Source organism: Mustela erminea, chromosome 18 (assembly GCF_009829155.1).
Source record: "Mustela erminea isolate mMusErm1 chromosome 18, mMusErm1.Pri, whole genome shotgun sequence".
Lineage (NCBI taxonomy): Eukaryota > Metazoa > Chordata > Mammalia > Carnivora > Mustelidae > Mustela > Mustela erminea.
Window position 1 is genome coordinate 49,511,171 of NC_045631.1, and position 13,654 is coordinate 49,524,824.

The window sequence follows — 13,654 nt, forward strand, 5'->3', positions numbered from 1 at the left end:
GTTTCCATCGTTTTCATGGCATTGCATTTTTGTTCTAGCTAAAAGTGGCATGCAATCTTGACTGGTACTGTCATTACTATTTCTTTAATTATTATTTCCCCAGTTTCTGTTTTATTTATTCCTTCCAGAATTCATGTTTTTTTTAAATTTATTTTTTATTTTTTATTTATTTGACAGAGAGAGATCACAAGTAGGCAGAGAGGCAGGCAGAGAGAGAGAGAGAGGAGGAAGCAGGCTCCCTGCTGAGCAGAGAGCCCGATGCGGGACTTGATCCCAGGACCCTGAGATCATGACCTGAGCCGAAGGCAGCGGCTTAACCCACTGAGCCACCCAGGCGCCCCAGGAATTCATGTTTTTTTTGATGTTAGAGATTGTGAATCTTTCTACCTTATCTGTTATGTATTTTCATTTATTATAATTATCCCTTTATTTTTTCCTTTGTGTTATCTGAATATTTCTTGAACCAGTTTAATTCAGTGATTTGATTTTATACTATATTTAATCTGCTATTCTCTTCTTCCATTATGATTTTAACATTACCAAATTTTACCAAAATTTTAAATTACCAAATCATGTTTTTCATTTGTAAGCACGTTTTTATGATCATGGATTATTCATTTTCTTTTTACATCTGAAATATCCACTTGAATGACACTGGAAACACAAAGATACATTTAGAAGCTTCCCTTTATATATATAAATATATATGGTAAGTTTCTTTGTAGGAGGACATTTGATTGATCTTCCTTTAGGCTTTTAAATCTTACATGTCCTGTGTCTTATCTCTCTATTTTATGGGGACACGTTTTTGTTTCTCTAGTATTTGGAATCAGGAATAATGCTGAGAGAATGGCTCTGGATTCCTGTTGAAATATTTTAGCATTAGGAAAAAGTGAAAAGGAAAGTTTAGGAAATTATATTTCCTACAGTTCTATTCCTTCCGAGGAGGAGAGAGGCATTTACATGTCAGGAAACTTACTAACATGCTTGCTGTGTTAGTTTCAGTACCCTGAAATTGATCAAGCCACAGCCCCTCTCCTCTCATTGATGCAAGTACCATAACCATGAACTCATGTAAATATGTCCCTGTACCAGGTACTCTATGAGCACCACGCCTTGCTCTTCTGTGTGGTAGACAGTACCTGTTATTCCTGAAGAGGCTTACAGGGTTGAGACTTTTCTCCTATCTTCTCTCTCACTGTCACCCTAACCTCCAGCCCCGTCACTGTGAGTCTGAACTATCTACTTTGAGTTCCAGTTAATGTTGTTTCCAGCTGGAGACAGTCCCAGTGGCAAGAAACTAAACTTCTGTGCCTAATGTCCTGTTATCCAGAGTTTAGCAGTGGTAAGCCCTCCTTCATTAGTTGTCTCAACTGCTTGCACAAGAGACTGGCTTCCGCAATGCCTCTGCTTTATTTGGCCTGAATTGGAGCATGTTTTAGGGACAATAAAATGTATTTAGTTTTAGACACATTGAATTGAAAGTCAGTAGGGCTTTTCAGTTTGTATTTGTAATGGGGTTGGAGGCAGAGAGAGAGCAATTTGGGTTGGAAATGTAGATCTGGTAACCAGAGCTCCTTGTTATTTGAAAAACAGATAGTCGTTTTATTAGCATTTCAGATTGTCCAGAGGGAATGCACGTAAAAGGGAATAAACAAGGTTAGACCCAGAACCTCAAGATTATAGCATGGTTGGGGTGTGCAGGGAAGGAAAAGCTGCTGAAAGTTATTGTAAAGGAGATTTCTGAAGGATTGAATGAGAACCGGGGAAGAATGTTTCTATGGAGCCAGTGAATGTGGCATCTTTAAAACACTGTACCTAATGTTTTAGTGAGATCCACTAGGGTAAGGACAGATAGCATCTCATTTGCTTGAGCAGTTAGGAGATCGTTGATGACTTATTATAGCACTTTCAGGATGAGTAGAAGTCAGATTGCAGTTGATTGAAAAGTGTATGGCAGGTTAGGACATGGGTCTAATAACTTATTTTGAAAATTTATTGTGAAGGGAAAGAAGTAGATTGGTACAGAGGACAGCTACAAGTGAATTAAAGGATACGTTGTTTTATGTATGCACCCTGTGTAATAAATAGATAAATGTTTCAGTCCTCTTTTTTATTAATATTTTCTATGAGAATTTCTTTTAATATTTAAGCATTTTTCAATTTTTAAGTTAGCTCTTTTTATGATTGTTTAATCTATTCTTAAAGAAGGACAGGCCACTGCTTAGTATGGTGTATCAGGTTGCCTCTTCCCACATCCTTAGTTTTAACTGTTTATATCAGCTTAAGCACATGGGCTAATGAAATTATTCTCAAAATATTACTTTTTCTATTTTTCTGATTTGTTTTTAAGTATTTGGATAACCCGGGGCATTGGTATAACAAATTAATAGCTCTCTTTAAAACAGCTTTTTCAGACATTTTACAGTACTTAGTAACTAGTCTAAGGAAAGTTAATCTTTTGGTGTTACTAACAAAAACACATTCGTTGTCATCTTGTCTTTTTCAACTACTATTCTGTCTTTGGGAATACTTCGTATGGACTAGTATTTGTGAAGGGAATCCTGATAGGGCTTGTGGTTAAAAGTTAGTGACTTTACCTCATTCTTTAATGGTTAATTTCCATTTTATGTATCTTGAAGGAGCTGTTCAGAGCATAGATAATCATAATAATGAAACATTCATTGAAGTAGCTTGAGTAAAAATATATGAGAGACTCCAGGCTAAAGCAGAATATTGAGAATGATATTTTTAAATTATGTTTTATATTGGAGAAAAGCCTTTTTGTTCAAATTCATTTGGAAGCTTAAATCATTTTCCTATTTATACTGCACTTATAACATTTTACCTGAATTAACGTGGTGTATTTTAAATTTAAGACTGATTTATCTGTACTTTCTGACTTGGTTTCAAATTAATCCAAATTTTCAGTACATGAGGGTTTTTAAATTTTATGTATCTAACGGCTTCATCTTGAAGTACAACAGGAATCAATAAAACTTACTAACCTTTAAAAACAATTATCATCTTCAAGAATATATGTTTCATTTTTCTCTTGTTCTCTACTTAGGAAAAGAGGGAGGAAGAAGAAAAGATTTAAATACATGTAGTTTATAACAGTTCCACTTAAAAATAGCATTTGTTTATAAGCAAGTCTGTGGCATTTAGGTGACATTTTATTTGTGAGAAATACAAATGGTCGTTGTATGCCTTTTTTCTTTGCTATGGAAACATCATTGTTAAATATAAAAAATCATGTCATTTCTAAAATAAAAAAATTAGTAATCCTAGATTTGAATGCCCTGTGTGTTCTGAATTTCCCCCATTCTGACTGTTACTGTTTTGGTCTGTTAGTAGGGAACCATACACTGCGAAGCTCCAAATGCGATCCCATTCTATGAGTCCAACCTCCAGAGAAGATGGACAAAATATTACCCCAAAGAGTTGTGTAAGATCAGATTCTACTTTCGTTTGTTTGTTATTTTAAAATAACTCCACAAATTTTTAGTTTCAGGTTTGTGAAAGTTCCAACAATTACTTAAAAACATTGTATACAATGTAAAGGTTTTGGTGAATGCTCCGATATCAAAGAACATTGTAAAGGTTTTGGTGAACGCTCCGATATCGAAGAACATGGTATACTCCAGAGTGTTCCTTCTGCTTTCTTAATGGTTCTGAGGCATCACTTGAAGCAGTGGATTGTTTCTTTTGTGTGTCGAAGAATAACTTTGGAAAGCTTCATTTTTTAGCTGTTTTTTTCCCCCTTTTCCCTTTTACTTTATATTTGTGTGGGTACACACACACACATATGATCTGACACCCAGTGGTTATACATTTTAAAAAACTGAGATTAACTTGTAGCGAAGTAGGGTACACTGCATTTTTGCTGAAGTTGAGCTGTTTATGTCCTAAAATGTGAATGCCTCTTTTGCAGCTCATTGCTTATCACAGTTTTGGTTTGAACAAGGTGCTAGTGAGCATTCCAGTTAGCTTTCTAAAGAGAAGAATTTTGCCTGCTTACTCTGGCCTTCCTTGCGTAACTCTGGCTGGTCTTGGGTTACATGACTTGTAGTTACAAGGAGATCATGTGTGATGCGTGACTGTTCAGCACATATTGCTCTAAACATAACTCACTACATTTTCTCCAGTGATAATTTGGAACTTTGGAAAATATTTTAAGGGCAGCGTATTTTAAATATTTGTGGGCTTATTATCAACCATTACATTTACTCAAAATAAACAAGGCAGGTGCCTTTTCTTAAGATATTCTTCTTCACAAAGAAAAACATGCAAGAAGCAGGCCCTATAGTAGAAACAATAATGAATTTTAATAGAGTATATGTAATAAATTCAACATTTTGTTCAATAGAACAATAATAGATAATTGGAGATAATAAGATTTTAGTATATTTTTTCATCATCTCAGGGTAAGTGATGGTAGGTAAATAGATTTGTTTAGTTGTGAGGTTTTCTAAAAGTGTGGAAATGATGTGCCAACAAATTTAATTTCAAAATACATTTTTTGATTGTACTGTATTATATACATTATTATTTTACACAGATATACCTTTCTAAGTTTTTAGAGCTTTTAGATCATTGTCCATTTCTGGGCACAGATTTTAGGCTGTGCTCAGTTACAGTTTTAATCTGCTTTGATAAATGTGTAATATAATAAGTTATATGGGAGGGAAAAAGCGTGCAATTTTAATTTTTTAAAAAAGTAAAATTTCACCATAATTGTATTCTCATGATGTGAATCCAGAGCTTATTTCTCTTTATATTCAGTGTATGAATGAGAATTAATTTAAGAACAAAGAGCTTCTTGGACATCAACACAAACTTCCCTGTTAACTAATTTTAAGGATTATAAATAATTCATCTTTTCAAGTGTTTCCCCACCCCCCTTTAAAGCTACTGTGGTATACCACAATTAAAACTTTTTGTAAAAGAACTTAAAGAGAAGAATCTGGATTAATTTTTAAAATATTCTTTTGATGTGTGGGTTTTTTTTTTTTTTGAAATCTAGTTACTGTGTGAATATATTGTGAAGGCACCTCGTAGCCCTAAGCAGCTATAATAAACAGTCATTACTTAGAATTGAGAACTCTAGCTCAGCTGTAACTTAAACCTTTCCTTTGAGGGCAATGCAGCACTACCAGAAAAGCACACAAAACTCTCATTACTCTGAATGACATATATTTTGTCCTGTTTTCTGTCTTTTCTTTCCTTCTTTCTTCTCACTATCCCTCTCTTCTTCCTTCCTTTTCTCTGCTGTTCCTTCCTTCCCTCTTTCCTTCCCCCGCTTCTTCTCTTTTGTCTTTTGTCTTTCAGGAAGCTCATTCCAAAAAATCTGCTGTGTCTCTGGATGACAGCGACATCGAAGCTCGCCTTAATAGTTGGAATCTTGGGGTAAAAAAAAAAAGTACTTTATATATGTATATCAATGTAAGAGAATTGTATTATATTTGGAAAACATCTGAACTGATTCTGTTTAGTGACTATTATTGGATGTCAGCCTCAGTACTGCAGTAATACTGTGGGAGAAGGACTTTGAGTACGGGAACGAGAAAGAACGTTCCAAAGAAGCATAAAGCAGTCCCTGCCCTCAACAAGCTGATTTTCTTATTGGTTAAATAGGAGATACACACATACCTAGTAAATAATAATTGAAGATAGTGTGTGGTAAAATATCAAAATGAGTTAGAAAGTAGAATACTAAAGTGGAGGGAAGGGGAGGGAAGACTTGGAGAAGCAAGGTTATTACGGTTAAAAAAAATTAGGAGACATCCTGGATGAGCTGCCATCGTGGGCAGCTATTTTTGGTGCAAAGACTGAGAGGGACCTGGATGTTTCTAGACAGGCGTGGAGGTGCAGAGCTAGGAAGAGAGAGGTCTGAAGAAATGTGGGTGGTGTAAGTCAGCTGTCATGACTGGATCTTTGGGACTTAATGTAGTGGGTGAAGGGCAACATTGATCAGGTGGATTGTATTGGAGCTTTGAATGCTAAATTGAGTGGTTTAGCTTTTACATTTTAGGCAATAGTGAGCCCTGGAGGTTTATTTTTTCCTTCCATGGTCCACTTTGCCTGATGCCATTTAAAAGCTTTGAGGAAATGAAAAGGGGGTTAGAACAATTTTTATCGCATTTTTTTCCAAAGATTTTCTTTATTTATTTGACAGAGACAGAGATCACAAGGCAGGCAGAGAGAGAGGGGGAAGCAGGCTCCCCGTTGAGCAGAGAGCCCGATGCGGGGCTCGATCCCAGGACTCCGAGATCATGACCTGAGCTGAAGGCAGAGGCTTAACCCACTGAGCCACCTAGTCGTCCCACACTTTGTTATTAATAAAATAAGTTGTAATTTGAAAATTTGAAAAATATAGAAAATTAGAGAAATAAAGTATGTTTGAAAATCTTAACACTGAGAGATGGTTTAGCCTTTTGCTATATATTTTCTCCCCTCCTTTTTTTCCTGTGTATATTTATAAAATTAAAATTAAAACAAAATTGGGGTCACATTACAAATACCATTTTGCACTGTTTAAATTTGCTCTAAGTTTATAATAGTTCTATAAATATGATTAACCATAGCACTAATTTTTCTTTTGGATGGGTATTCTATAACTTATTTAAGCATTCTGCTATTTTTGGACATTTCGGTTGCTCCCAGTTTATGGCTAATGCAAGTAACACTCATTAAGAATCTTTGTGTACAGGGGCGCCTGGGTGGCTCTGTGGGTTAAAGCCTCTGCCTTCGGCTCAGGTCATGATCCCAGGGTCCTGGGATCAAGCCCTGCATTGGGCTCTCTGCTCGGCAGGGAGCCTGCTTCCTCCTCTCTCTGCCTACCTCTCTGCCTACTTGTGATCTCTCTCTGTCAAATAAATAAATAAAATCTTAAAAAAAAAAAAAAAGAATCTTTGTGTACATATTTGGTTGCTTTCTCAGGTTATATCCCTTCCTGGTACATTGCCCCCAGAAGGCGTATACCAATTTATTCTCCAACCAGCAGTATGTGGGATTGTCTTTTTTTTTTTTCTTTTCTTTTCTTTTCTTTTCTTTTTTTTAACCTCTTCACTGACAGTAGGGATTGTTATTTTAAAAAACCTAAAACCCTTCGTTCTAATAATGGTTTTTAATGAAAGCGGTGCTTTGGGAAAATTGACTTGGTGGCATTTTGAAGGTTATGGTGGATGCGAGTAGGAATTGGAGAAAGGGACCCAGTCGTCTTTTCAGTGTTCGTGGTAAGCTGCACGTTAGTGTGATTTCTGTGAAGATGGAAAGTGTTGAAAGAAAAGACATTTCAAAGAGAGTAAAGGATGCTAGTGACTGATTGGTGAGCTGACCGGAAGGGCACCTAAAGGTTTGCTTCTAGGAAATGGGAACATTGGCTTAGATAACTGTCAGGTGGGGGAAATCATCTGAAGAGTTACAAGTTTCCTTTTAGACGGGTGGAGTTTGAAGAGATGGTCGGACCCATTGGGGAGGTCCAGGTTTGGAGGTTCATGAGACTCGAGGGCTGGAATCCTACTTCGTAGTCTCACTGCTCGAGGTGGTGGCTACACCCAGAGGCTGGACAGCTGGTCTTCAGGGGGCAGAAAAGAGACAGCTGACTCGGTAAGGGGCATGATTAGAAGGTAGGGAATGGATCAGAAATTAAAGCAATATGAATCTCCTAGCCATTTTGGGAGCATGTTAGTGAAAGGGAAGAGAGAGAATTAATAACAAGAGGGGTATAGTAAGTTAAAAGAAACACACTGTTGTGTTTGAAGGTGGAGGGGAAGCGGCCACTGGAGGGAAGGCCCAAGTTACCATTGTGCAAGAGCACAGGAAAACCCCCAGAAAGACAATTGTTTTGATATTTGCCAGAAAGCAGTATCAAAGTGGAAAGTGAAATTCTGGGCTATCCTTTTAAACTTGCCTTTGCCCTTAGCTATTCGAAACTCCTGATGCCCATTTCTTAGCACACACAGTACTTTGTCCAATTATTTAACTGTTCAGAGGATTAAATTTTTCATTTATATAATAAAATTAAAACAAAAGATGTAAAATATTTTGAGGTAATACCTTAAAACTAGGTCTGCCTGGGTTTGGTTTCACACTTTTTTTTTTAATTTATTTTTTATTGAATTTGGCATAACAGTATTCATTATTTTTTCACCACACCCAGTGCTCCATGCAATCCGTGCCCTCTGTAATACCCACCACCTGGTACCCCGACCTCCCACCCCACCGCCACTTCAAACCCCTCAGATTGTATTGTTCAAAGAGTTCACTAACAGTGTAAAATATGGAAGTCTTGCATTTTTGTATATTTATAATATCTTTACATTAATCAGGCTGAACTATATCTTTTGATCACAGTAGAATAATTTAAGAATCCAGTGTATTAAAAAGGTTAGATTTTGCTTTGATTTTAGTTTTGTGTGAAGGTGTGATGGACTTTTTTTCTTCCTGTGAATGATCGGTTAATAGTAGTTAATTTTAGTGCTCTGCATTAAGGGTGCATTTTTTATATTGCTGGCATGACTTTCATACACCTTCGTTCTGATGCAGTAGATGTTCCAGAATAATTTTCTAGATTTTGTTAAACATACATTTTTTCCATCAAATATATTCTTTCTTTCTCCAGGAGTGTGTCAGTATTTTTTTTTTTTTTAGGAATTCATAATTCTAAATAGAAATTAACTTATTAAACCTAGCAATTTAATTTTCTTCCTTTTTTTTTTCCATTCCTCTCTGAGCATTTTTAACCTTTAGTTTTGGGGAGGCTTTCTTACTCTGCCAATATAATTTATGTGTATTTCATGCTTTACTATCTTTACGTACATTTTTTTTCCTTTTTCTTTTTTCTTTTTCTGAAGCCCTGGCCGGGAGCTGAGAGGAGAACTTTCCAGGGCCTTCCATCCTGGTTCCTAGTCACCTGCCCACTCCCACTGTGGGTTCACATGCTGATCGCAAAGCCTCACTCCCACCAGAAGCAAAGGAAGAGTGAGGATTCTGTGCCGTAGCCCCAGAGCAGGGTCTGGGAGGAGTGTGGGATTAGTGCAGGGCGAGCTCTCAAGATAGGCAGTGGGAGCTGGGCAAGGTCAGCAGGAGTCAGTGTCCCCAGATCCCACAGGTAGTTCCAGAGGGTGGACAGCACCCTAGAGGCAGGCAGACCCACCTGGAGGCTAGGGGCCATCTGGGAGGAGTGAACCTGCCCATCAAGGGCTAGGGGTGCCTATAAACAGTTAGCAGGTGGCAATATGCCTTTACTCTCCTGTCGGAAGCCTGGCTGGTCTGCTCACTGGAGCCTTCCTCCTTGGGGCCTGTTGGGAACTGTCCTAACTAGGCACCTGGGCAGCTGTCCTGCTGGTCTAGTAAACAAAAGAGGAAGAGGAAGACAAAAGAGTAAGTGGAGATGAGTGGTTCCAACAGATGAGTTGCCCAACTTGCTGACCCACAGAACTGTGAGCTCAATAAAATGGGTGTAGTTTGAAGCTGTGAAGCTTTGGGATAATTTGTAGCGTAGCAGAGAGCTGTTTGTTGGGTACAGAATACTGCCCGACTGTTTCTGAGGTGACTGCTGGGTTTCTTCCTCCTCAGCCAAGGGCCAGCTCTCATTTCTCTACTTTCTCTTCAATCCTTGGGATTGTCAGTGAATTTTTTTTTTTTTTTTTTTTTTTTACTTAAAAATATTTGGCCATTCTTGAGAGTGGTTGGTGACATTGCTTCGTGTGGTTTTTGTATGTATTTTCCTGGTGACTAAGACAGTTAGGTGACCTTTCAGAAGTTGTTGACAGTTTAGATGGCCTCTCGCAGGGTGAAGTGCCTACTTGTGCCTTGGCCAGGTTTCCTGTTGGGTTGTTTGCTTTTTTCGTACTGATATGTCACAGTTTTGTCTCTATTTTGGGTAAGAGTCCTTTTGGAGTATTATAAATATTTTCTCTTACTTTGTTGCTTTCCTTCAATGTCTTACTGGTATCTTTGATGAACAGAAAATGGATATTTAAATGCAGTTCATTTTCTTATCTTTTCACTATGTCATTAGTATTGTTTTGTGTTCTATTTAAGATCTTTGACCATCTTAAGGTCCTGAAGATATTCTTCTATGTTGTCTTCTAGCAGCCCTGTTGTTTTACTTTATTGTGTTGTATTTGTTTATTTTTTAAAGTTTTTATTTATTTGAGAGAGATAGAGAGAGAGAGAGAACAAGCAGGGAGGAGAGGGAAAAGCAGTTTCCCTTTCTGCAGGGAACCCAATGTGGGGCTTAGCCCAGGACCCTGAGATCATGACCTGAACTGAAGATAGACGCTTAACCAACTGAGCCACTCAGGTGCCTCACTTTTTCTGTTTAGATTACAGCATCTGGAGGTGATTTCTGTATATGAGATAGAGTGTTAAGATTTATTTTTGTCTATATATATAATCTATCTCTAGGTGACACTCACATTTATTGAGAAGACTATTCCTGATGTACCACAGTTTTATTTGTCTCATAAATCATGTAATAGTACGTGTCTGTTTCCATTCTGTTCCTTTGGCTTATTTGCTTTTCCGTGTGCCAAGGGACTCTGCTGTTATATATCTGTATTTAATTTGTGCTCAATATGTGTGTTGAAATGTGAGTAGACCAATGAATGAACTTCCATTTGTAGTATTATTTCTGAGGAAAAGGGTTTTTTCTAAAATGTTCTAAAATGTTGACTTAAGAAACATTATTTTGGGGGCATCTGGGAGGCTCAGTGGGTTAAGCCTCTGCCTTCGGCTTGGGTCATGATCTCAGGGTCCTGGGATCAAGCCCTGCGTCAGGCTCTCTGCTCAGTGGGAGGACTGCTTGCCCCCCTCTCTCTGTCTGCCTCTCTGCCTACTTGTGATCTCTCTCTGATTTATTTATCTAATAAATAAATAAAGTCTTTAAAAAAAAAGAAATATTATTTTGGAGCATAATTAGTTTGACATTGAGAACTGAATTTATCTTATGCTATCGGGAGAATTTTGGCAGTTCTGACTGATGCCGTGACTTAAAAACATTTATTTTAGTTGTGGTGCTAGTAATATATTGCTTGATAATGCCCTTTCCTATAAGGCAGCTAAAATATTAGATAAAATGTCTTTCTGTTTTTCTGGAATCATAGACCCTCTCTAATTGGTCAACATTAGTCTATAAGGGATATTTGATCAGTTTGACCAAAATCCTGAATAATCCAAAGAAATAATCTGACAGAACCCCTTGTAACCAGTTTGGCTAAAATACTAACCAAAATAAAATGTTAAAAGCCAATTTTCATTAGAAAGCATTCAGGTATCTGTGTTTGTGTCTAGTTTAAACTATTATGTATTTTATTACTGTGATTTTGTTTGCTCTTTAAACAAGAAGTGTTTGGTCATGTGAATCTTTCTTGCTATTGGAACTTAATTTTTTTGGCTTTGTTTTCTGTATAATATTTTGTTAGACTTTAATGTTTTCCATAAATCCTTTTTATCTTCCGTTTTGGACATTCTTTATTGTGGTCTTCTTTCTTGAGGTATTATGAGAGAACAAGAAATTTTCCAAAAGAGCATGAAAAAAGTAAATGCTAAGACTGTTTATAGATTGCTTCAAGTCCATTTGCTGGTGGATTACAAAGTGGGAACATTTAACTTCAAAGCACATCTGGCTGCTGTTATAAAAATCAGAAAATAGATTGCTTATTTCCCCCAAGTAGACACAAGAACATGCTTTACTATAGATAATTCTCATTACATATTGAAAGTGGTTATGAGACAAACTCAGTGTACTGTAAATGAACAACAGAAAGAAGATTTATACTTGTTTACAGTGTTCATTGTTGCTCTTAAATATTATAATAGACTTTTTCATTTTATTTCTTTTTTTTTGGTCAACTTGAGAAAGAAAATTTATGATAACAGAATGAGTCTTTAACTTCTGTATTTAATGACTTTTAAAGATGCAGAGGATGAAACAGGAGTCACTTCTGCATAGTTGAAAGGCTACATTGTAATTAGCTAAACCAATATTTTGTGCTCTGCTTGTAAATGTGGAGCTGTGTCAAAATAAGTCACAGATGGTTTTCTTGGCTTTTGGTTTTAAATTTTAAGCTTAATTAGAGCCTGAGCATCTTTGAGAATTCCGTTTCCCCCTTCCTTTATTTTTCCCCTTCTATTTAATTCTGCTTCATGAATTAGGGTTTTATGTATTTGCAGGTTTGGGTGTGTTTTTGAAGAACTTACTTTCTTGGCTGGTTTTCTCCATTCCAAAAATAGAGAATGGTTACTTACTTTTCATATATATACCTTCAGACAATAAATATTTATTGAGTGTACTTTGCTGCCTGCTAGAAATTTGCTGCCTCTATTTTTCAAAAAGCTGTGTGTATATATAGTACAGTGTTATTTACTAAAGAATGTGCCTCTTTCTCTGGTGCGCTATTTAAGTGGGTTTTATTATTATCTCTACTTAATAAATGCTTCCCAAAATGAATGTATTAATTCATATACCCACCAGTGGTGCACCATCTGGAACACTTTTATTGTCAAATTTTTAATGTGTCCCAATCTGGGGGCTATAAAATGCCATCTCGCTCTGGAATTACTTTACATTTACATATTTCTGAAAACATTGCACATATATTCCTACGTGTATTAGTCATTCAGATTTCTTTGTCAGTAAAATGTATCTCATGTTTTTCACATTTAAAAAAACTGTATTGTTATTTCTTTTATTAAATTTTAAAGACCTTCTTTACACATTTTGGAGACTGATCATTTGTGCAAACATCTCCCAGTTTATGGCTTATCTTTTCATTTTACTCATGATATCGTTTTTGGAGAGAAGTTCTTACTTAGTCAAATATTTTAATTTCCTTTTTATTTATGCATTTTGTTTTGTTTTGGTTCTTGCTTAAGAAATCTTTTCTACTTTGAGGCTATAAATTCAGGGAGAGGGAGAGAGAATCTTAAGCAGGCTCTGTCCAGCATGGAGCTCCACAAGGGGCTTGATCTCATAAGCCTGAGACCATGATCTCAGTTGAAATCAGGAGTTGGACTCTTAACCGAATGAGCCACTCAGGCACCTCAAGTCATTCTTTGAAGTTGTCTTCTGAAAGGTTTTATGGTTCTGCTTTTAATTGTAAAGTATTTTTTCTTAAGATTTTATTTGTTTTTCAGAGAGAGAGAGGGCACAAGCAGAGGAAACAGCAGGCAGAGGGAGAGAGAGGCAGGCTCCCCACTGAGCAAGGAGCCCGATGTGGGACTCGATCCCAGGACCCTGGGATCATGACCTGAGCTGAAGGCAGACACTTAATTGACTGAGTCACCCAGGTGTCCCTAATTATAAGTATTTAATCCATTGGAAATTTATCATATGTGGTACAAGAAGGAATCAGATCTCACTCTTTTCCACTTATTGAACACAGCTTTATTTTCTCAACAATTCACAAAGCTAGATTTTTCCTGAGTCATGTTCTCATATTTATTTGAATTTCCAGTACTCTCTAGTTGATTCCATTGACTTATCTTCATTACTGTAGTTTTATTATATCTTAGTAAGTCACTTCACCTTGCTTGTTTTCTTCAGGCATGTCTTGGCTATTATTGTCTATTTATTTATATACATCTTATAATGAGCTTATTAAGTTTTACCAAAGCCCTATTGTGATTTTGGTTTGGATAAATT

The 13,654-nt window shown here is 36.6% G+C and overlaps 1 protein-coding gene across 1 annotated transcript in view; it reads left to right on the top strand.

Moving 5' to 3' along the window:
* Nucleotides 1–13,654, top strand: part of CEP112 (centrosomal protein 112) — a 406,137-nt gene that overhangs the window by 35,635 nt on the left and 356,848 nt on the right. The window contains exons 5-6 of the mRNA XM_032319493.1: nucleotides 3,355–3,448; nucleotides 5,332–5,409. Of these exons, the coding sequence (XP_032175384.1) occupies nucleotides 3,355–3,448; nucleotides 5,332–5,409 (172 nt within the window). The remainder of the gene's footprint in view (nucleotides 1–3,354; nucleotides 3,449–5,331; nucleotides 5,410–13,654) is intronic.